Here is a 24,449-nt window from a genome sequence, read left to right as displayed (position 1 = left end):
CAACTGGGCCTATCAAGAGGGGTTCGGTTCAGCCCCTTCCAGCCAAGCTTGGGGCATACCAAGATGCTCCTCTTCCCTCAGGTGGCTATGAGCCACCTGCAAGTCTGAGAAAGAAATCAACAGAGTACCTAGTCTTTTAGCCTAAGGTTAAGGTTAGACTTAAAGAAGACCTTCCTGACTCTGAGCTGTCAGACCCTGGACCATAAGCAAACAAATTGGCTCTGGGATATCCTTTCCTAAAGATTTCAAAGAGAGGGAGAGATACCTAATTGCTGCCCACAGCTCTGGGCAAGGGGGAACCTTCCCTCCAGCCTCACCTTTGCTTGCTGATATTTTAGTAAAGGCCCAATACAAATATAGAATGTATAATTTTCACATCATTCTTGGCAAATCCCAGGTGCGCCCCATTAGCAGAGTTCCAAGGATGCCATTTTCTATCAAGAAAAAGATATGCCCGTATCGTAGTGCTTAGCTAAGGGCCCTATTAATAGCGATCCTAATTATATGGCTGCAAATTTAATTCATAGCAATGATTAGCGTCAGAATCAAAGGCATCAGGCATCAATATTGATGGAATTGCATAAGCTCCATAAACAGAGAACAAGCATTTGGGCCCATCCCCCCAGCAGTGGTTTGCTGTTAACTATTACATTAAATGTCTCTTTCAGTTTTGCCAGGTCAAAATGAGTCCATTTCTCACTGTCCTCCTCCCCCACCCAAAACCTTTGCCCGGCTGGCTCTGAATGGGTATGACTGGCACACAAAAGATCCCAGACAGTGTCTTTGAAGGAAAGCCCGGGGCCTCCAAGGGATGCACGGGTGATGGGCCCAGGCCCCACGCTTTACACGGCAGCTCTTGGCCTTGTCAGTAACACTCCTTTGTCTCCCCTTCAGAAAGCTCACAGCAAACAATGATGCCTGGAGAAAGGGGAGTCAGCTGGGGACTGTGTGTGGCACAAAGGCTGCCACTCCATCCATTGTGGCCTGGGCTGAGATGGGTGGGAAGGGGAGGAGGAGGCCTGAGGGGAGTGACACAAGGCAGCGTGTGCCGAGGTGACAGCTGCCACGGCCCAGTTTTCCAGGGGATCCTGGCTGGAAAGAGTGCACTCTTCCCTCCTGCATCTTCTTGCAGCTCCCTGTAGGGCAGGTGGTGGGTTACAGAGGGACCAACAGAATCGTAGAGAAGGGCGATAGAGTGCTCACAGTTAGTGGTTCACAAAGCCCAGGTCTGGAGTCAGAGAGATCTAGATTCCAATCCCAGCTGTCCAATTAGTAGCAAGGTGACTCGGCAAGTTACCTAACTTTGTTGAGCCTCAGTTTGCTCATATGGAAAATGGACGTAATATGAATCCTTACCTTACAAGGGTATTGTGAGGCTTAACTAAAAAAAATACGTGGCTCAGGGCTTAGCACATAGTGAGTATCTAAGTTATAATAGGCCCACTCCCTGCAAAATAAATAAATAAATAAATAAATAAATAAAGCAGCATGCCTAGAAAAAGGACTCCTATGTAAAACTTGAGGTTCCCAATTCAGTGTTCTTCTGACTTGTCAGAACTTCTTATCCCCAAGGCAAGCATTTTGTGGGTAAGCAGGCCTCCTTGCTGGCCAGGCTCTAGAAAGATCCTCAAGTCACATACAGTGAGGGCTCAGCGATGCTGGGCACCCCAGAGCAAGGCTGCATGGCCAGGCCTGGGATAGGAAGTTCAGCTAGACTCTTGCCCTGGAGAGAATGATCCCCAGACCAATTTTAGGTTCTGCTTAGGGAATGCTTGCATGCTAGGGAAAGGCAGAGGTCAGCCTGAGGTTTTGTGCAGAGGGAACGTTCTTCCATACGATACAGAGAGAAGGGTCCCAAAAGTAAAGTCTAAAAACCTGGATTTTATCTTGCTTCTGTTGCTAAGGACCTGGGTGATTTTGTGCAGATCACTTAACCTTTCTAGGCCTCAGCTGTCTTATCCACAAAATAGAAAAATAAACATCTCACCTGCCCAAAGTCTGTTGGCTGGACTAGTTTTCTGAGGGCCTTTCCAGTTATAAAATCAGGGGAACATTCCTGACCTTGTGTGATGGAGTCCACCTTCCCCCTGGGGGGTGGGGCTGACCCCTTTGCAGGGTCCAGACTCCATGGCCTCTCCATCTTCCTTGGCTGCACTCTCATCCCCCCTGAACACAGAAGTGTGAGAATTCCTGATTTGCTACTAAAGGCTGTTGATACTGTTGCCCCTTCCAAGTTAGGTGGGGATGCCCAGCTGGTGTCAGTAGCCTTTGAAATCCAGTGAGGTTTTGGAGAGTGATGGCTGATTGGGACAATCCCAGAGGCACCAGCTCCTAAACTTGTGCCCCATCTTGAAGCCTAGAAACCTTTCTGGAGGCTGAGGCCAGGAGAGGGACAGAATCCCAGGAAGAAACTTAAAGGACAGAACCTCAGGGTGACCTTCAGCACCTTGCATCTCCATATATCTCCTGCTTCTCTGGACAGAAGGACACATGATAACAGGAAGGAAAGAGAAGTTCAAGTAGCTGCAAGCTTTTAGCTTCATCATTGTTGGGCTATACAGATGACTGAGGTGTGTGCTGTACCATCTCCACCTGAAATATTTGTAGCTCTGATTCCAATCTTCCCTTGATTTACCCTGTGACCCTAAGCAATCCATAATAATCCATAATCTCTGTGAATTTCAGTATCACCATCTGCCACGGAGCACAGAAATATCTCAATCCTTCCTGTTTATCCTAAAATGCTATGGGATTAGTGAGCTAATGGAAACCAAGGGAATCTGGGTCCTTAGAAAAGGATGGTAATGGTATAGGAGTGGTAGCAGTAACACTAGTAGAGTCACACTTACAGTAATAATGGTAATAGCTGACATTTATTAAGCATCTGCTACACACTGGGCTCTGTATTAGGTACTGCATATCCCCCAAGTCTGACATGCATAGCAATCTTGCAAGGTAGCATCAGTGGACCAGTTGATGACACTAAGGTCTGCCCAAGATCACACAGTTCATTGAAGGTGGAGTTGTGTAGCCCTAGGATATCATGGTTGGCTTGGGAACATGCAAAGGACGGAGACTGGCCCCGTTTTAGTTAATTCTGCAAAGCCATAAGAGCCGAACCACCACTTCCCCCAACCCGGCCGGCCCTGAGGAGGGGTCAGTACCTATTGTTTGGTGATATGGGACTTGGAAAGCTCTCACTGGTGACTAAAGCAGCTGGATGCCGGTGTCCAGCAGGATTAGATTAGTTCGGCCCAGCTGGTCTAGTCTTCCAAGTATTTTTTTTCCCATGACACAGGGCTGGGGGCAAGGGGCAGGATTCTCTTCCTCCATCTGACCTTGCAAACATGTCACTAAAAAAGAGGCTGATCTGACAGCTCCACTCCCCCAGGGAGCCAGAGAAGAAGTGGACTTCGGGGGAAGCCTCAAAGATGTTGGTAATAATAATGGAAAGCACTTTTGTTGCCAAGCACCATAGTAAGAACTTTTCATACATGACTTCACTTAGTCCTTCCAACAACTATGCAAAGTGTTTATTACTACCCACTCCACAGAAGAAAAAAATTGAGGCTCACAAGTTAAGTAACAATAGTAGTGATATTTAAATGCATATAAGCTCAGCACCCCACTTTACATAAATTATTTCATTATGCTGTATTTTTTTCATTAGCACTTATTAACTTCTAAATATACTGTATATTGTGCGTTCTCATTATTTTCTCATTATTTTCTTCCCACGTTAAGGTATAATCTTCACTAGGGCAGGTGATGTTGACAGTTTTGTTTACTACTGTATACCGAGCAAATGGCGCATAGTAGGTATTCAATACATTTTCGTTCAAGAATGAATTCATTTAATCCTTATTACAATCTCATGCGGCAGGTATTATAACTGCCTTCATTTGACACACGAGGAAACTGAAGCTCAGAGGTCACACAGCTAATAGACTGGAGTCAGAACTGCATCCTGTAAGCTCATATGCTCTTTGTTATGCAAATAGGTTCCTACCTGAATACAAGAGGACAGCACCAGCTGGTCTTTGGAGGTCCTGTCCAACCTCAAGATATATGTCCATGCTCTGTATCCACAAGCAGGCAAGGCTCAATGACCTAAAAGGATGTGCATCTATGTGGTCTGTATTTTCCTAAAAATGACCGCTCTGTAAACATTAGCACCTGGGCTTCTTAAACATTCTACAGAGCCTGTTTGGGTCACCTGGATTCTGTGAGCTTGAATCATTAGCTTGTGCTTCACCTGCCCTGAAATAAAGCCCGGAGCTCCAAAGGGCTCCCTTTTGGAGTGCAAAGCACCATGCTGAGCACACAGCCTGACTCCTCACACAGGGATTATCCAAGATTGAAGCACACAGGAGCCGCACAAAAGGTGCAAAAAATAAATGCGTCTTTAGTTTCTCCCTTTCAGAATGACTCTGGGAGATCAGGGACTCTTCCCTGGGGTCAGCTGGGGCTCTGGATAGAAACCCACACCCTCTCTCTCCACCTGTCATGGTCAAGCAGGGGCATGTGGTGGTCAGGGGAGGGGGTTTGGAAGGATTCTGTAAATATGCCCCCTTCCCTGTGCCAACCAAATGCTGCCTTTCCCAGCTTCTAGAAGACCAGTTCTTGGGACCCAAGAGGCCCATGAAACAACAAAACAAACAGCGAGTTTGGCGGCAGGAGCCTGGGCAGGGAGCCAAAGTCATTACTAGGGATGTGGTGGTGTTCTGAGCCACCAGCCCACCTCCTCTGCACAGGCTCTGGGGCAGGGGGAGAGGGCATCTGCTGCCCACTACCCCAGCCCCCAGAGCTGCTGAGATGCGTCAGGGACCCAGAGCGTTAGCTCAGCGGTCACAGGTCCCAAGAAACCTGCTAGGTCTCCTAGAATGAGACCCGCAGCCCTGGCTGTTTACTCAATCCAAGGTTCACAATGAGAGACGAGTGAATCATTTCCATTCCGAGGAATGAGAGGCTATTGTTTGGTGGTGTTGGCACAGCGAGAAAGGTATGTTTCTCAGCTTTTCATCCAACTTGGCTTTCCTTCCGCCAAGACAACTCCACCCCACAAGGGAGCCAAGTAGCAGGTTAGGAACTTCCGTGCATATTTTGGGAGGAAATATAAATGCCAAAGTCAATTTTGCCAATGGATTGGCCATGTAACCTTGGACAAGATATTTAATTTAACATCCCGGTGGCTCGGTTTTCCACATCTGTAAAATGGAGTGCAGATGCAGGGAACCATCGCCATACTTAGCTGAAGCATTTGTGGAGGATGGAAAGGACTGTGGAAAGATATCTCATAAATAATCAGTGTTATCAAGTAACTGAGCAATAACCCCAGGGCCTGGGAGAGTTAATACTTCGGTGCTCCCAATGGATTCTTTCCAGCGCCTAAGCTGCTACTGCGAGAAGCTCACAGTTTTCCTGGCCTGGCTCAGTAAATCGTTTGTGAGCTTACAAAGAGAAGAATAAGAATAGGAAGGGACGTCGGGCAGGGTTTCCTGTGAGCTGCGGACTGGAGACCGTGGGTTGGTATGTCCCATAGGGAAAGGCAGAAAGGTTTTTCCTCAAGAATTTCACAGGCATTTTGGTGGCTGCTTTAGCTAATGGGAAAGAAGGTGGTGGCAGAAGAGGCCCTGGCCCTCCCCAGACCTTGAAAAGGCTAAGTCTCTGTGGATTTGCAAAAATGTCCAGGAGTCCGATAAACAGAGGGCTGGCGGGGGTGGCAGGGAAGGGGTTGCCTGGGCCTCTGTACCTGCCTCTCGGCTGGAGGCAAAACTGCCTCTGATGCAGGTGAGGCAGATAGCTGGCCATGCTCTCCTGGGATCTGCGGGCAACAGTGTAAACGCGGTCCCCTCCTCCCAGCTTGGTTGGCATTGCTGAGAGCACTACCCCACCCTCTTCCAAACACTGTTAACCAGAAAACAGGCTCTCTTCCTGTCACAGCAGTTCTCTTGTTTCCTAGACCCCTCATCCCATGGCCACCCTCCAACCCTCCCCCTCCCCTGCAGACCTATCCACCACATCCTAACTTCCTTCCTTTGCAAACCAGCCACGTCAACAGGAGTCACTCTTGGTGTCTGGTTCTCTTCCAATGCCTGCATGCAGGTCTCTGGCCTGGAGGAGGTACATTTGAGATAAATTTCAAGAGCAACCGATGTGTGAGAGACACTGGATCCGGCTGTGGGGATGGGTGACATATATGGAAAAGAGGGCCCCTGTCCTCCAGGACCTGTGGATCTCAAGAGAAGTGGACACGTTATTCGGCAGCTGCTCCCGCACCAGATGCTATTGGAGCAAAGCGGCAGGGGCTCTGAGGAGGGCGCTAGTCACAGTGATGGAAGGGGCGAGGTGAGGGACATGTCACCAGGCCTTGAGCATCAGGAGAGGCTTCCGGTGGCAGCGTTGCGGGAGAGGACAGAGAGCCAGCACCTCCTGCTGCTGTGAGGCCCTGGGGTCGAGGGGCCAGAGGAGGCCTGAATAAATGGGAAGCCAGGGCTGAGGCAGCGGTTTTAGCAGCTGCAAATGGAGAGGAGGGGCCAATGGGACTTTGTCCCAAACCCTAGAGAGTCCTGCTTCCAGGTCCCAGTGTCTTCTGCCCTCTCAGCTCGGCCCCTTCCCACGCCCCACGCCCTGCCTCCTGGACCCCTCCCTTCAACCTGGGAAGTCGTGTTAAATGAGTCTGTAGTCCCCGTTGCCACTACTCTTCCTCATGTGCTTTGGTAATAACTCCAAGCGTCTCTTATGTGGATTCCCACTGCCTGCCCTTGGCCAGGAGGTATGTCAGCACAGTCAGCCGTGCCCAGCCCCAGGAGGCCCTGCTTTCCCTCCCCTGCCTCTTGCCCCAGGCCTGCCTGCCCTCATCCTCTGGGTCCTGCCTTGCCCTGTCTGGGCCAAGCACCTCCCCGCTGACCCTCAGGGGCTTTCTGCTACACACCCGGGGCCGTGACTTCAACACCCACCCCCAGGGTGCCTTGGCCTCCCTCGCTCTGCTCCCCTTGTCTGCCGTCCCTTATCTTCCACGCCTACTGAGGGAGTCAGAGAAATAGGGGCAGCATAAGTGGGAAGGTCATGTGCTTGGTGTAGGTGCCTCTCCGCAGCTTCCCTGATCGGTGACCACCCAGTCTCTCCTTCAGTATTTCCACTGACCGGGAGCTCATTCCCTCTTGAGTCAACTCTTTCCATTATGGGACAGTTTGGCTGCAAGAAGCTTCTTCCTCCTATTAAGCAGAAAGCTATCTTACCGGAACTCCTACCTGTTGGCCCTCTTCTGCCCTCTGGGGACACACTGAATAAGTTTAATTCATCTTGCACAGCTTAGTGGAGAAGCATGATTGTGAAACCAGACGATCAAGGTTCAAACCCTGGCTCTGCCATTTACTTGCCATGTGGCTCTTGGACGCATTTCTTTACCTTTTCTGGCTCCTATTTCCTCATCAGTAAAATGGAGGTGATAATAGCACCTACCCCATCAAGTTGTATAAAGATTAGTTAGTAGATATAAAGCTCTTAGAATATCACCTGACACATAATAAGTGCTCAGTAAATCACAGTCTGTGAAGAAAGCTGTTTCGTCTCCTCCTTTCCTCTTCTTCCCTTGGGTTGACATCCTTTTAAAAGTATTCTCCGTACAGCATGGCTCCCACATCCTTGCAGCCCTTGTTGACCTGGCTCTTTGGTTGGCTTAAGCCCTCTTACAATGTTATCTCCCGTGGGAAGTGGAGCCTCCACTTTTCATGACCTTCTGTTAGTTTGGTGAAGACTAATTAACTTTGCCATCAGTGATCACACAGTTGGCTCACAAGGTCAGCGAAAATCCCAAGATCCTTTTCACTTGATCCTCTAGGGCTTAAGCCTCACAGTACTCTATGCCTTGGCTTCCACTTTGCCAAGTCCTCCAAGCCCCTCCATGCACTCTAGCCCTTCCCGGCTCGCGCTTTGCATCTTCTCAGTGAGGCACCCAAGGTCTAGAGGGCCCTTCTCTCCCATCCCCAGCTCATCACTTTGTCTGTCTCATTCAGTCTCAGAGCAAATCCTAGTAAGCTTCCTCCTCCAGGAAGCCCTCCAGGTTAATCACGCTGTGGCAGCTGATTTCTCTGGAACTGTTCCATCCCTGTGGTGAATCCTGGCCTGTCTTCTTATCACCTCTGATGCACTGGCCCTTAGTCTAGGCAAGTGTTACACCTCTTGATTCTGATGTCTCGTCCTTATTCTGCCTGTTCCCTCTGCATGTTTGTGGCTCAGAAGGTGGTGGCCTCATCTGCACTGTTCTCTGCCTGGCGAGCAGAGGGCAGGTATGAGCAAGTATGTGACACAGCACAGAACAACACCTTGTGGTCCTGCCACTTCTAGGGAGTCTCTGCTTCCTCTAATCGTCCCCACTCGGGGACATCCTGTCCTATGGGCTGCCATGGATGGAGGCTGCACAGTCTGACAGACACCTGGTTAGGCAGGGAAGAAGTGAGTGGTCCTGACGCACCCTGCTTCCCTCCCCTCTCCAAACTCTTGGCTAGTTGTGGTTTTTTTTTTTTTTTTTTTTCCTTCCTGTGTTGAAAGAGCTATTTGGCCTGGACCATGGCAGGGTTTCCTGGGGACATTCCATAAATTCCTCATGGGCCGTTTCTCTGGGTAAATGGGAGGCCAGTGGGAGCCCGGTTTTAGTATCAGGTGCCTCAAAGGCGTGTGGGTGGAAAGGAAGGGTGAGTCGCCCAGAGGAGAAGGAGGGGTATTATGAGCTCATAGAAACAACTAAAGAACATCGAAGTGAAGACTAAGAAGGGGCAGATAACTGCAGGTCGGAACAAGCTGTGGGCAGCCATGCCCCCAGCCTTGTCCTTGAACCCTCTGACTTGCCTCCCTATCAACTTGTCTGCTGGGGTTCCAACAGGGCTAAGAAAACTTGGCTACCTTGAGTGTGTGGCTTGAAAAGAGAGATATGGGAAGGTCAGCCCAGGGCCTTTTGAGCCTGGCTGGGGGGGGTTCTTTATTCAGTCCTCATCTATCCATTTGGCAAACATTAATTCCCTAACAGATCCAGGGCTGAAGAGAATGGAGGCCCTAGCCCTTGGCTGAACCCTGAAGCAAGCCTGAACCCGAAGGCTGTTCTCAGCCTCCACCCCCGGGGTTCTGTGGCTGCTTCTTTAAGTACAACAGGTGTCAACTAAGATGTCAGGACAAGAGGTAACTTGTCCTCATCTCTAAGCTTGGACAAGTCACTTTTCTTCTCTGGGCCTCAATTTTCCTGTCAAATAACACTAGTATTGGGCTAGATGGTCTCTAAGGTTCCTTGGAGAATGTTTTTATTTTTTGAGACAGTTTTGAGGCCCATCCCAGGTGGGAACACTTGGTGAAAGGATGAGGCAGAAAGAAGGAAATAAATATGAACAAGGCATGACCTCTGCCTTTAACAGAACTTTCAAGAGAATAAAGGAGACAGAATCACAGGAATGATCCAGAACAGTGACTGAAGGTGCAGGAAGGATAGGAGAAAATGCTGAGCACCAGCTTAGGTGTGGCTCCTGCTGGCCTTACAGAGCCTTTGTGCAATTGAGAAACAGGTGGTATTTATGGGCAGATGAGTCAGCTCGAGGAGTTCCTCTGGGGGTATGTTTATACCCTAGGGCATATGGCTTGACGAGGTGAGTTCAGGTTGGATTTCAATTCCCATAGGTCCCTCGGCCCAAAGTCCCTGGGCAAGTCACAATCTACCCAGCTGTATAGATAAACCTGCAGGAAAGTAGCCAGCCTCAGGGGTCCAAGTTGAACCCCGTCTTGATAAAATATACCACTTTAAAAAAATTGAAGTAGAGTCGATTTACAATGTTGTGTCAGTTTCAGGTGTACAGCAAAGTGATTCAGTTTTAAATATATATATATATATATATATATATATATATATATATATGTATATGTATATCCTATTTCAGACTCTATTTTCTAGAGTACACCACTTTTAAACTTAGTGGAATCTCAGAAGGCCAACTCCTTCCCTCTCCACTTCTGGGAAAGCAAACACCGGGACCACACTCATCCTCAGTCTCCCGTACCTGAAACCAAGCCAGGGCTCACAGTCCCAGGCCAAGTGGAGGGTGCAGGACAGGTACAGGTAGGCACCTCTCCACAGAGTGAGCAGAGGGTTAAAGGGCTTTGGTATCATGAGAAAGAAGGCGTCTCCACATCAACCCAGACCAGTTTTTCTCACCTCTTTTGGCAGCGATGCAGAACAAGCAGAACACGGAAATTCTTCCTCAGGCTCCCTCCCTGACACCCTTCTTCTACATTCCCAAACAACATCTCTCCTGAGGCTCTAACTGGATTAGGAGGAAAGAGCCACAGGGCTGATGTCAACATCAAAGGGTGAGATGCGGTGAGGTCTGGTCTGTGCCTTGATCCACAGGTGCTGGGACTGGGGAAAGGTGGCAGGAGGGTGAGCTTGGGAAAAAGGGATTAGCAGGGACTGGAAAGAACGTGGCTACTGTAATCCCACATAATAAACCAGACTGTGCTCCGTCTCTACACCTTAAGCACTAGACAAGCAGGTACAAGCAAGCTGCCGGCTTCAGCCCGCTGCGCAGGAGGCTTCCCGTGCTGCCAGCCCCAGACGGCCCGTGCCCTCCCATGGGCAGAGGTGCTCGGAGCAGGCACAGGATAAGATGCCTACTTCCTCCTGTCAGCTCAGGTCTTGGGGTTGAGGGAGGAGGGGCGGGGGAGACACTGTGATTGCAGGAAGAGGAAAGACAGGAGAACGGCCCCTTATCCAGGCACCATATACCATCCCAGAGAGGCACCACCATCGGCTGAGAAGTGAGACCCATAACGTGCTTCAAGCAGATGCTCTGGACTCAGCAAAGACTTTTGATCAGTACAATCACCTCTATAGACTGTAGGGAGGGATTTGTGATGTGGGTGATTCATAACATAGATAATCAAAAAATCAGTTCTATTTGATTTAGAGATTTTTGTTTTTTCTCCTCTAGACAGATGCACCTTCCTAATTCCTTGGAGTTTGGTCAATATTGAAATATGTTTACATCACCAAGACACTCACTGACCAGTGCGTAGAGGAAGCAGCTAGAAGATAAGCCACAAATTAACCCCTACCAAACCTCCCCACTCTAACTGTTCCTGCCCCAAGAAAACTGAGCTGCCTCTAGTTCAATCTCCAGCAACAGCAACCTTCCAGAAGAGGCTCTCAGCAGAGGAGCTGAACAGCATCGGGGCGTCCAGGCTCACGGACTCTTACCTTTTTCAGCTTGCCGCTCTTTGTGCCCACAAACACCACGCTGTAGCCATTGTAGACATAAGACGCCACCGAGGTCATGCGGTCCCGGCTGCTGGTGTACAGGGTCAGGCCCTCCACTGGAATGGAGCCTCCAAGTGGCTGGTTGATGTCGAGTCCACAGAAGTTGTCATCGATGGGCACCGGCTGGGGAGAAGGGGAGGCACCTGGGGTGAGTGGTAGTGGAGACAGGGCCGAGTGGATCCACACCAGCCCAGCCTCCGTGGCCACTGGCCCCAGGACACCAGGCCTCAGAGAAGTTCAGGCATGGAGTTCACGGGCCTAACACATACTGCACGCCCAAATATCTCATGGCTGACCCACGAACCCCACACTGACTCCTGTGAAACCAGACAGCTTTCTTCTCCCTCTCCTGCTATCGCCTGCTATCACTTTTCTGCCAAGACAACCAGCGACAGTTTGCAAAGCTGATTGCTCAAACTCATTTCCTGGTCATTTATGTGTCCCTGAGGACCATGCCATTTGTGGTGGTCTTTCTATTTAGACAGTGGAGATTCGGTCTAGAGGCAACATCACAGGATTCCTACCAGCCTGGTGGCGTTCCTTATTTGTTTCCTGGACTGCAAAGGCCTGCCTTTGGCCATAAGGAATTTTCGGTCATTCCATCATTCACCACATCCCATACTGGGGATAGATTAAAAAGCGTTATCTTAATATTGAACAGTGCCTTATACTTTGGAAAAGTTACTTCATCTACATGAATCTCAGTTTCTTCTGGTGTCACACTACCTGCCCACCTTTGTGAGGGAATCACTGGAGAGAAAAGGAAGTAACGCGTGCAAAGAGATGCATTAAGTTGTATAACGATTTTCATCATTGTCCGTTAGAGGTCTTCCATGATGTTTGGGTAGATTCTGGGGGAGACGGCCTTCTTGTTAGCAGCCTTTTGCAGGGAGTGGGGGTATGCTTGTATAAAGAATATCTGTCACTGAATAAACATTTTTTTAAAAAATTAAAGTCTCGGGGCTTCCCTGGTGGCGCAGTGATTGGGAGCCCGCTTGCCGATGCAGGGGACGCGGGTTCGTGCCCCGGTCCGGGAAGATCCCACGTGCCGCGGAGCGGCTGGGCCCGTGAGCCGCGGCCGCTGAGCCTGCGCGTCCGGAGCCTGTGCTCCGCAATGGGAGAGGCCACAGCAATGAGAGGCCCACGTACCGCAAAAAAATAAAAAATAAAAAATAAATAAAAAAATAAAAATTAAAGTCTCTTCTCTGTCAGAAGAGACTAGGGCACCTTGAAAGGACATCACCTTGAGCAAGTGGAAAAATAGCTGGACAGAAAGAATGCCAGTCTCTGCTCTTCTTCTATGTGGCTATGTGAACTTTGATCAGTCACAGCCTCTTTGGGGACTGTTAAATTGATGATTTCTAAGATCTCATTCAGTTAGAACAAAAAAAGATTGCATGCTTCCTGAGGACAGGAGCTGCAAGGGGGCTGCATCCTCTGCACACTGTCTAGCCTGTGGCTGGGCTATGACGGATCCTCTAAAACATCCCAGTTGATTGCACAACAGGGAATCCTGTGGGCAAAGGTTGCAGACTCTGGGCCAGAAAGAGCCCTGAGCCCTGTGGCAGCTGTTTCTCCTGGGTCTGCAAAGGCATCCTCGAGGAGGAAGGAAGTGATGGTCGTGGGAAGCACAGAAAGCATCACGGAGAGACCTGTTCCCATTACCCTCCTCCTCTCACCCACACCAGGAAAGAGCGGGCTGATGTGTCATTCCCTGACAGCTTCATTTCCCTGGAAGAACTGGTTTATAAGCTAAATGTGACTTTTTTGGGTAAACCAGGGACTTCTCTTCCATTCCCTGTTCAAATCCAAAGAGAACAGAGGCTCATGTCTTGTGATTCCTTGGTGTTTTGTAGAGAGCTACTGCTCCTACAACTGAGTGGTGGTGCTACCCTTGTGTGTGTGTGTGTGTGTGTGTGTGTGTGTGTTTATTCTTTAGGAAAGAAAACTAACTTTGGGGTTAAGGATGACCTTGAACTCTGGATTATATGGCGCTCCACACGGCAGAAGGGATAAGCTTCTCAGGAAGGGAGTGAAGCAATGGTATACTAGAGCCAGCTTATGAGGAATGCCTGTACATCTATCTCTGCATTCAGTGACATCACACTGGTGGCTTGAAATTATCCACGGTGGGAGTATTTACACCACAGAAATTGGCAAATGCTTCTAATCAAGATCCTCTCACCCCAATCCCTTCCCCACTACTACCATTGCTTGCATATAGCCATCCATTTAAGATTTACCAGCACATCCCTGGAGACAATGATGGAAATTTCAGGCTCCCTAGAAAGGTAGGTCAGAGGAATCAGCTACCACTTTTTACATTTTCTACTTCTCTTTCTCATCCCTACACCAGAGGCACAAGTGTCCTGATAAAGAATCAGGAAATCTAGATTGTAGTCCTGTCTCTACCACTAGCCAGCTATGTTATCTTGATATACCACATACCCTCTTTGAGTCTGAATGCTCTCATCTGTAAAGGGAAAGGATTAGACCAGGTAATCGTCAAGCTACCTTTCAGCTCTGAAAGTTCTTGATTTCATGGCTTCAGTTTCTTTCCCACTCTCTCCAGGGACCGGTAAGGTTGCAGAGCCTGGGCTCAGGCATAACCCAAGCCAGCTTCTGAGAAATGATGACAGAAGCCAAAAACTTGCCAGTGATTTTGAATTTCTCTACATCCCTCCTGACTCTAGAATCGCCAGACTGTGACGGAAAGGTTTGCTCTGAGCCTAAGCCCCTGGGATTGGCTGGCATTTCCTTCTCTCGTCTCTAAATTGTCAGATATTCCCAAACACCTGCTGCCCCTTTACTTTTGCTCTGAAAGGGAGAGCCTGGTGTATGGCTTTCCTTAGAAGCAGCAGGGCTAAATGCAAAGAGTTTGGACTCAGAGGTCATGTGGGCTAAACTGAATTCAAATCCCTGCTGTGTCATTTATGGCTGTATGGGTGTAACCAACTTACTTAGTTTTTGTGAGTCTTTGTTTTTCCATCTGTCAAATGGGGGAGGATAATCCTTGCTTTATAGGGTCATATTGAGGATCAAGTGAGATAACCCTTAAATGGCCCAGCAAAGCCTTTAGGACATAGCTGTTATTCAATGAGTGACACTCCCCTTCCTCATTTCTTTTCTGGTAACATAGCTCAAATCCTTTATCTGAGGGTTCCATGTTAGTCCAGAGATCATGTTAAAATTAAGCCCCGGGACGTCAGCTACTCTCACTCCTTAACGCCCTCTGAGGCCCCCAAAAGGTCTCTGGGTCCCCAGGTCTGGGACTCCTTAAATGATAAGGATTTTAAGGGGCCCCTCCTGTTGCAGCCTCACCTCCACCTCCACTACCAAGGCCGCAGCAGAAGAGTGATGATTAAGGGAGGGGGCGGTGAGTGAGGGGCTGTTCTCTCTGAGGTCCTCATTCCACCTGCTGTCACCTCTCTCCCAGTGTCTTTGCTGCTCTTTGGTTACTAGTCCAGGCTTGTCTCTCTGCAAGCCAGTGGAGCCCCACAAGGGTGTCGGCTCTTCCTCTTCCCTCTGGCTCAGAAGCAGGCAGGAATCAGCAGTTTCCTTCTGACAAGGCCCCCTCCTGGCAGTGGGAAACAGGCTGGACTCTGCAAGGAGTTAACCCTTGCATTTCCTCTCCATTTCTCTTGATTGGTTGGGGCCATAGGTTATAGAATTTCAGGACTGTAAAGAACTTTGGAGAATATCTAGCTCAACCTCCTCTTTTTTTTTAATTTTTATTTTTGAGGTCGCAATGTCAGTTGCCTTATTATTTTTTGAAGATGTTGGGGGTAGGAGATTTTATTAATTAATTAATTTATTTTTGCTGTGTTGGGTCTTCGTTTCTGTGCAAGGGCTTTCTCTAGTTGTGGCAAGCGGGGGCCACTCTTCATCGCAGTGCGGGGGCCTCTCACTGCCGCAGCCTCTCTTGCTGCGGAGTACAGGCTCCAGACGCGCATGCTCGGTAGTTGTGGCTCACGGGCCTAGTTGCTCCGTGGCATGTGGAATCCTCCCAGACCAGGGCTCGAACCCGTGTCCCCTGCATTAGCAGGCGGATTCTCAACCACTGCGCCACCAGGGAAGCCCCTCAACCTCCTCATTTTATAAAGGTAAAATAACAGCAAATAACTGGTTCTTTAATAATTAATATTAATAATTATAGCTGTCATTTATTACATGCTTATTATGGGCCAAGTTCTGTGCTCATACATACTTGTTCCATTTGATCCTCATAATAACCATAAAAAAGAGACTACTATTATTTCTATTTTAAAAATGAAAAAAATACAGCTCAGATCAGGTAACTTGCCTAAAGTCACAGAGTTCTAAGTGGTAGGACTGATTTTTAAATACAAATCTGTTGGAATTCCAAGCCTAGGGCCTTAACTACTATCTTATCGTACCAAGGGACAGATGGTAGGAACAGAAGCATACCCTAGGCATGATTTGTTTTTTGCTTTAAGAAGAGGTTTTTGGTCCCGGTAGCAGACACCCTCCATTTAGGCTGCTCAGAAGGCGGCCGTATGGGTCACTTGGTCTCAGGTTGTTTCCCAGGCTGCTGATCCGGTGTCCACAGCACTCTGCACAGACATCTACCTTAGCACTTGCCACATGCATAACAGTGAACTAATAATGCTCAACCTAACACGCCAGGCATGGTGTTAATCTCGCCACATAGTATCCGATCATCCCATGCGGTAGGCATTATGATTCCCATTTCACAGATGATAATGGAGAGCTATTAAGTTACTCCTGAAGCCAGGAAGTAGCACAGATAGAATTTGAGCTCTGAATCCCAAACTCTTAGGTACTATATTACACTGCCGGCTATTTTTTCTTTCACTCTTTCTCCCATTAGATTATGAGATATCTGAAAGTCGTAATCATGTCTTTTTATGTTTGCATCCCCAGCTGGGCACCTGGGAGATCTTCAATACCTTCTTGTGAAGTGGATGGCTGGCTGGATGGTCGAATGGGTGGATCATGGTAACCACCTAGACGGCAGCATCTTGACACTCTGACAGGACAGTGCTTGCCACTGACTTTCTTGTCTCTGCCATCCTCAGGTCTGGACCCCAAACTCCCTTTCTTCTCCTTTTTCCCCTCTGCCCAATTCTTTTCCCCCAGTTTTCAAATGATCAGTCAAGCTCAACTCCCTTCTCTCTCCTCCAGCTTACATATCTACCTGCCTACTTTACCCCTTCACTAGGCTGTACAGTGGCCCACAGGGCCCTCTATGTACAGGATCTGGTGCGTGTTACCTCTGAATGGCTCATCTCCAACCACTCTTTTTCTGCCACATGCTCTGGTCCAGCTGTAGTGGCCTCCTCGCTCTTCTTCACACACTCCAGGCATTCCCTGCATTCTCTGCAAGAGCTACTCCCTCCCTCTCTCTGGAATGCTTTCCCAGATACCTGCATAGCTTACTTTCCTCATTCTTTGCTCAGATGCTGCTTTCTCAATGAACCACTCCTCCTCGTGGGTACTGCCTCTCCCCACTTCTGTGCTTTATTTTTCCCTAAAGCAGCTGTCACCATTTGAGAGACTACATATTTTATGTATTAGTTTGTCTTGCCTCACTAATGAAAGCTCCATGAGGGCAAGTAGCTGTGTGTTGTATGGTTCACCTCTGAAGCTCGTGGTGCTTACAACAGTGGCTGGTGGCGTAGAGGCCCTTGAGTCTACATTGGGAATGACCCCGCGGATCAACAAACATGCCTCAAGTGTCTGGTATCATCAGACTCTGCCTTATGGGGACCACCTGGTAACGTGAGCCTGAGCACCTCTCTCATTTCAGGCCGTGGTGGTCTGCGGGCAGGGTGTGCAAAGGGGCGTGCAATGCCAGATGCCGCATCAGGGGTAGAGCAGGTGGGCCCTCCTTACCGCCTTGGTGCACTGCACGTCCTTCCCCAGCAGCCAGTTGAGCTCCAGGTTGCCCTCGCCCTGGTAGCAGGACTGCAAGCGCTCTTTGATCTGCAGGTTGATGGCCCGGATGGGGAAGGCACAGAGGGCGGAGTCGTCCGGCGGGTGGTGATACTGCTTCTGCCCTTTGGAGAAGATGGCGAAGAGCACGTCATCCTGGCTGCTGATGTTGAAGGTCTGGGCCAGCGAGTCCCCGGGCTTGGAGAGGTAAGCAGCCTGTAGGAGGCGATATTCCACCCCGGCCCGCGTGCAGCCGAAGGGCAGGGACACGTAGGAGTGGAACTTGGGGTCGTCCTTGCAGAGCCTCACGATGCGCGAGGTGTAGAAGAGGTCTCCCGCCGAGTTGATGGCCACGCCCTCAGGGGTCTCAGGCTGAACGGTGAGGAAGTAGACGAAGCCCCCGCTGGCGAAGCCGTAGATGTAGAAGATGTCAAAGTGGGCGACCAGGGCCAGGGTGTCGGAAGGGATCTTGATGAGGGAGGAGACGAAGTCGCTGTGGAGCTCGTAGTCGAGCATGGCAGAGGACTCGGGGTCGCGGGGCAGCTTGCGGCTGGACAGGGTGGGAAAGTAGTCCTGCTTGCCGTCCACAGCAGTACCGATGAAGAGCTTGCCGTCCTCGCCCTCGGAGCGCACGATCACCCCGTACATCGTCCCCGTCTTGTTGACGCTGGACAGGTAGTGCTCCTTCTTGTGGGACGGCTCCACCAGGATGAAGAGGTCATCCAGCCGCAGCAGCTTGCAGACCCCTTGGTACAGGCTGCCGCAGGCCAGCAGCCGGTTCTCGGAGTAGTCGATGATGAGCAGCTTGTTGACGTTGTTGGTGACCGTGAGCACCTCGCTGCAGGGCTGAACGATGAGCGGCGGGTAGCACGACTTGTTGTCTTCCTCCGGCCCCGTCTTGTGAGCCACCTGGATGGTCAGGTTGCCCGTCAGCTTGTACACGCGGTTGATGGCCCCCACGTACACTGCCCCCGTCCCACGGTGCACCGTCAAATGGTTGAAGGTCCAGTCCCGGTTCTCGGAGTGGAAGGTGCTGAACTGGGGCATGCCGGCCGCCGGGGGTGCCAGCAGCACGCAGACGGCGGAGAGCAGGACCACAGGCCAGCCGTCCACCTCTGCAGCCCGCGGCCAGGGCCTCCTCTGTTCCATTCTGAGCCGGGCGGGGACCAGGAGACAGAGCCTCCGAGCGCTCGCGTACTCCGCCTTCCTGGCTTGGCCCTTACATGGTTCTGGAAAACACAAGGCAGAGGGGTCAGATGGAAAATAAAGCCCTTGGAGGAGTGAACAGGATTGCTTGACCCAGGTCCCAGTGCCGACTAGCTCTGTGAGCCTCTTTCTTCTGTATTTCAGTTTTTCTATTTTTAACATACTTTCTCCCTCTTTGGGGTGTTCAGGGAATCCTATTATCTATTTTGGTCTCCAGCCTTTACGCTGGAAAATGCATTTTTTTTTTTTATAACTTTACAAAGCATCTCTATTTCTGTCCTCTTCAGATATCGTTTTTATCTCTCAGAGAGGTTAAACGGCTGAGTTCACCCAGCCAGTTGATCCCGGTGTCGGAACGAAAGCCAGACTTCCCCACCCAGTCGCTGGGTCTGTCCTCCTGCTGTCTCCCAGTCCAGTGGAAACCTCTCCTGTCTTGTTAAAGCTGGTTAGCAAGGCCCTCTCCCAGGCTCTCCCAGGCAGCTATTCCGAGTCTGATACCACAAATGAAATTCCTTCTTATTTCAGACTTCCAGCCCCTCACCCTGGTGGCTTCCTTACTCTTTCATGCTCTGTCCCCTGTAGGGAAGGAGGAGAGCTGGTCCTCCTGAACCACGGTGCCTCTTGCTGCCCTTCGGCCTCTCTAGAATGAAGAATCCCTGATCATTAGTGGTTAAAACTTGTTCGGAGCGTGAGGTAGGACTGGGATCCCCACAGGTGCTATTCAGGAGACTGAAGAGTCCCAGGGAGAAGGGCGGACAAGCCCCCACCCCTCCTCTTTGGCACAGGAGGGCATCAACCACTGCCTCCCCAGTAAGTGGGGTGCCAGGTCCTGGGGAAATTGTTTCCACTTCTGCTTCTCTGCAGGTGGAGCACAGGGGGAGTTGGCCTCCTTACTCACAGGGACTGGCTGGCTGAGTCCAGCCTCAGCCACCTGGGCAAGGGTTCTGGGTTTGGGAGATGTGGAGAGGAGCAAAGGGAGGCAAGTTGAAGGTCAGGCTCGTCGTAGCCACTGCTGGGGCCTTGTGATTGTTTAAGGCTCCATGTGGTCAACCTCAGGCTGCCTGCCCCAGCCTGATCAGTCCTCCTGCCCTGACTTCTTTCCTCCCTCTCTGCCATCCCAACCCCCAGGCTCCACAGCTTTTCCTCCTTATTCCAAGGAAGCTGCCCAGAGGGGCAAGGCGGTGTTCCTGCGAGAGCTTCTCTAGACTCCTAGGCAGAGGGTAGAGAGTGGAGCCTGTCCCATCACTCTGACAGCGCTGCTCCGGACTTTTATGGAGAGGGAGGGACCGCGGTGGCAGTGGCCGCGGCACGGAGCACACAGGCCGTCTCGCAGAGAGATCTTTCCTCCAGCTGGATGGAGTGTCTGACAACTTCCTCAGACAAGTCCAGACAGAACTCTGGGCGATGAGGCAGCAGGAGTGGAAACACTCAAGCCAAGGATTAAGAATGTGCTCCAAGGCGGCTTAGGAGAGTCCTGTGTCCCTTCGCCCCCAACCTGGCTAGACCGGGTTGGAATTAAAACAGATGCCATCTGCAGGATCCACATGGCTTTTGCTCTGTGTCTTTAGAAACTCTCCCTCGTCCTCCTCAACTGTTCCTCCCACGCCTGACAGCCACCATGGTGCCAGAGGGAGGCCCCACCTGACGGCTCTCCCCCACCCGGGCTCCACCGGGGTGCTGTTCTGGTGTGACCCATCAGGCCCCGGGCTTCCTTGGAAAGAGGGAGGCGACTGCGGCATGAGGCCCAGGCTGACCTCAGCGACTCTGACACAGCCCTTCCGGCCCGACGTGCTCACCGGCAAAGCCTCCCGACAGACAGAGCTTTCGGTTTGAAAATCGGAGGTTATTTTTAGCTGTGTCCCGGGGCCAGTAGCAGGACGTGAATTCCTCAAGAGGAGCTGTGGAAAGGAAATAACAGAATCCTCACATTCTCCAGCTGGACAGGGAACGGCAGGAGGCCGGGCTGTGCGTTGCCCTGTCTCTGGGTAGGAGAGCTCCTTTGCCTACAGGTGGAGGGCTGTGTGTCCCCGAGGAGCTGTGAGGATTATAATCATCACCACGATGCACTTGGGCTGTGCCTTTTAGACAGTGCTCTGTGAGACACTCTGGCATCGAGTTTGTGGGCAGCGCACCCCGCCTCCCCCAGAACGTACATGGCACATACATGCTTAGCCCATGGCTGGAGGGAAAGGGTCCCGATAGAAGTGGTGACACCAAAGGACACAATTGTGAGGTTAAGATCAACTATCTCACCTCCCTGCCTGATATCCTCCAGAGACACAGTATGAATAAACAGTGAGTGGCTTTTGTTGTTGGGCAGAATTGGGGAAGAAATTTGGGACCTTGGGCAAGTCCAGTCTCATCCCCCTTTCTGGTTGGATGGGATAATTACAGCACCAACCCCTCGAGCTGTCAGCAGAGTAAATGAGATAATGCGGGGAAACCTCTCAGCATGGGAGCTGGAACTCAGTGAATGCTTAACTTACGGAGTTATTATTATCACTGAAGCCTCCCCGGGAGACTGCACTTCAGGAATCCCGCCAGACCTCCTGACTTCTCTTTTTGCTCGTATTCTTGCTTTCCATGGGAATGAACACTATGGGCAGACCTTTGATCCCCTCCCTGGCCCAGTGAAGGGGCACAAACTGGGAAGCATGCGTCAGAGGAAGGGGAATAGATCCAAGGTGATCGTCTCTAGCATACTACTGCACAAGTCCCAACACAGCGTCTCAGCAGCCTGCAGGGAGCCCGGGGGAGGTACAGGATCCTGAGAGTTGAAGTATGAATGGCAAAATTGGCCTGGTGGCTAGAAGGCATGCAGTCATGGGGCAGGAGGAAGAGTGAGGGACCTGGGGAGCCCCGGCTTCAAATCCTGCCTGTGTCACCCATGAGTTGTATAGCTTTAGACCGGTCTAGCATCAACCTGAGCCTATTTCTTGATCTTAAAATAAAGGATGTTAGAATTAACCAGTTCTTAAGATTTCTTCATTCAGACTAAATGATACCTTGAGACTTGCCTGCTTCAGCTTCTAGAGTCTATGACTGCGATGGCAGCTGAGGTTCTTTTGTCCTACTGGGTAAGGCTGGTTAAGTTCAGAGTTCTCAACAGACCAGTAACTGGGCTATTTTCCTCTCACCCCTCAATGAGCGTCTACTCTGGGACAGACTACTCCTGGTGACGAGCCATGCAGATTCATTCCGTGGCACTCAAAGATCACCCACTTGGGAGCAGTAGGCACTAGTGCGTCAGGGTCAAGAGGAGACGTGGTCTCTGTAGTGCAGGGGTGGCAGGGGAGGCTTGCATTCCACCTTGGAATTCACAAAGACAACTGACTTCAACAGCGAATCGAGAGCCCCTGTCTTTCCATGCCAAGGCTGATGCTATCAGGTAGCTCTTCCAAAGCAGGGCCCAGCTGGCAAGGATCAAGCCTCCTGTCTGAATTTAGAGTAAGGGGGAAGGGCACCCACCTCTGTACCTCTGACGAGAGGCAGTGTGGTGTAATGGTTAGACTCATGAGCTCTGAACTTAGATGCGTGGATTCAGAGGCAATAATAGCTGTGTAAACTTGGTCAAGGTACTTAGCCATTCTCTGATGCTATCTCACTATTTATATATAATGAGATTAGCACTAGCATCTACCTCATAGGATTATTATGATGAAGTCACTTAATACATATAAAGCACTTAGAACAACACCTGGCCTGTTATAAGTGTTCAAGATATATTAGACTTTATTAGTAATAATTTATTTCTCAATATTCCCAGCTCTCGATCTCCATCCATTCCGGGGTCGGTCTTAGAATGACTTTGGTAGAAGCCAGTGAACACATGTCTATGACTTTGTAGACCTAGCATTTCCTCCTAACCCGAATTTTCTGTTAGTGTCCACCTCAGGGGTTTTCTCAACGATGCCTCCTTCCTGTCCCTTCTCCTCTCTCCGTCTAGTTCATGAAGTCACTGTGTCACATGCATTCTCAAGAGCCAAACTTGCCAAGTGGCTGTCCACCTACCAGTTTCCCTCTCCCCCACCGCAAGTCTCAAACCAGGACATGCTGCCCCGGGATGTGTGCCCTATCAGCAAAGCACGCAAAGCATCCCTGATGCCAAGGAGAGGCCACGCTTTCCTCTTTGGGAAGCAAGTGTCACTAAATATTTTATTTGGAGGGACTGGTGACACCATCTCCCCGATCAGGATTCAGGAGGCAGGTGTTGGTGACAGCTAGTGAAGGCATCTAATACCTTCCTGATCAGCTGCTGCAGGCATCGGGGCAGAGCAGGGAAGAAACGACAATTAGGCATTTCCAGCTCAGCTCAGTGCAGGAGTCTTTCCTTCCTGTGACCCGCTCTGTTGCCTTTTTTTAGGAGATCTGGGGGACTATGCCTCTACGCTTACTTGGCCTCCCTTATTGCAAAAGGAAGGAGGAGGAGGTAGGAAGAGGAGTTAGGATCAGGATACAATTTTGCTAAACTGAGTAAAAGTTCATGATGGTAGAGCTCCCGCTCTTGGACCCATCTGTAGCTCTTCCATCATCAGTATCTTCCATCATCCTATCATCAGTGTCACCATCATTATCACCACCACCTGCACTGTCATCACCAGCACCATCTTGGCTGTGACAGTTTTCATAACAACAACAGTAAAACATGCCTATTAATACAACTGCACCTACTAGGTGGCTCACATAGCCAGGATCCTGAGGAGCCAAGATCCACACGGTAAGTATGAGAATGAGGTCTATGCACTATTTACAACAGCCAAGACATGGAAGCAACCAAAGTGTTCACGAACAGATGAATGGATAAAGAAGATGTGGTACATATATACAATGGAATATAACTCAGCCATAAAGAAGAATGGAATATTGCCACTTGCAGCAATGTGGGTAGACCTAGGGAATATCACACTAAGTGAAATAAGTCAGACAGAGAAAGACAAATAGTACATGATATCACTTATATGTTGAATCTAAAAAATAAATCAATCTATATACAAAACAGACACATACTCACAGACACAGCAAACATATTTATGGTTACTAAAGGAAAAAGGGAGGGGAAAAAGGACAAATTAGGAGTATGGGATTAACAGATACACACTACTAATATATATATATATATAATAGGATTTACTGTAAAACACAGGGAACGATATTCAATAACTTGTAATAACCTATAATGGAAAGGAATCTGAAAAAGTATATATACATAACTGAATCTCTTTGCTGTACACCTGAAACTAACACAATATTGTAAATCAACTATACTTCAATAAAACAAACAAACAAAAACTGAGGGCTGTGAAGTCAGAGGAGTTAGCACTTGTTCCTGGGCTTCACCCCAACCTCTTCCCTGTCCCAGGGCAGGGAAAGGTCCATCTTCTCCCCCAGCTCTGCCTTCTAATTAGTGGCACCTTTAAAGCAGGAATTCAAGGCCAGCGCTGAAGCAGGCTGTAAAATTACTCCAGTCCATTTCTTTTCTTTTTTTTTTAATGAAGAAACTGAGGCCCATGGAAAGAAAACAGATTGTCCAAGGTGACCCAACATGACTCAGGGACAGGCTTCCATCAGAACCTGGACCTTGTGACCAAAGGTCCATTGCTTCCTCTGATGTAGGCGAAAGAGTCCAGAGACTCAGTTATGTTCTGCCTCGAGGCTGCCCTGTTTTGGGGAAAGAAGGTGCCTTTTGATCGTGGTGGCCCCCTGATGGGCAGAAGTGAGCCTGGCACTGGGCCTGGACAGGGAGGTGGTGTGCAGGGCAGACTCAAGGATGCACGGATTAAGGGGCAGGGGAGTGACAGGGACACCGGAATGGCTCCCTTCTGTGTTGGGGGGATGACCTCCTCCAGGCCAGGCAGGTCCAGGCAGTTGTCACACACAAGAATGGCACCTATACTGTGACTTGGGGGCTAAGATGTCCTGTACCATATGCCTCTGGGTTGTAGACAACCCCATAGACAGGTCAGATGTTATCCCAGCACAGGCAGCTTCTTTTTCTCAAAGACTTAGAAATGCAGCAGAAGGGACTAGA

The 24,449-nt window shown here is 49.9% G+C and overlaps 1 protein-coding gene across 7 annotated transcripts in view; it reads right to left on the bottom strand.

Moving 5' to 3' along the window:
- The window catches only part of PLXNA2 (plexin A2), a 219,167-nt gene that overhangs the window by 175,188 nt on the left and 19,530 nt on the right, over nt 1–24,449 (bottom strand). For 5 of the 7 annotated variants that reach the window (XM_059057244.2, XM_067032490.1, XM_067032485.1 and 2 more), the window contains exons 2-3: nt 17,177–18,444; nt 11,240–11,422 (exon numbers count right to left, since the gene is read on the bottom strand). In XM_059057244.2, the coding sequence (XP_058913227.1) occupies nt 11,240–11,422; nt 17,177–18,364 (1,371 nt within the window). In that variant the 5' untranslated portion in view covers nt 18,365–18,444. Of the gene's footprint in view, nt 1–11,239; nt 11,423–17,176; nt 18,445–20,217; nt 20,320–24,449 lie in introns of all 7 variants that reach the window. The other 2 variants (XM_067032482.1, XM_067032503.1) reach the window with 1 other exon arrangement.

This window comes from Kogia breviceps, chromosome 1 (assembly GCF_026419965.1).
Source record: "Kogia breviceps isolate mKogBre1 chromosome 1, mKogBre1 haplotype 1, whole genome shotgun sequence".
Taxonomy (NCBI): domain Eukaryota; kingdom Metazoa; phylum Chordata; class Mammalia; order Artiodactyla; family Physeteridae; genus Kogia; species Kogia breviceps.
This window is presented reverse-complemented; position numbering and strand designations above follow the sequence as displayed.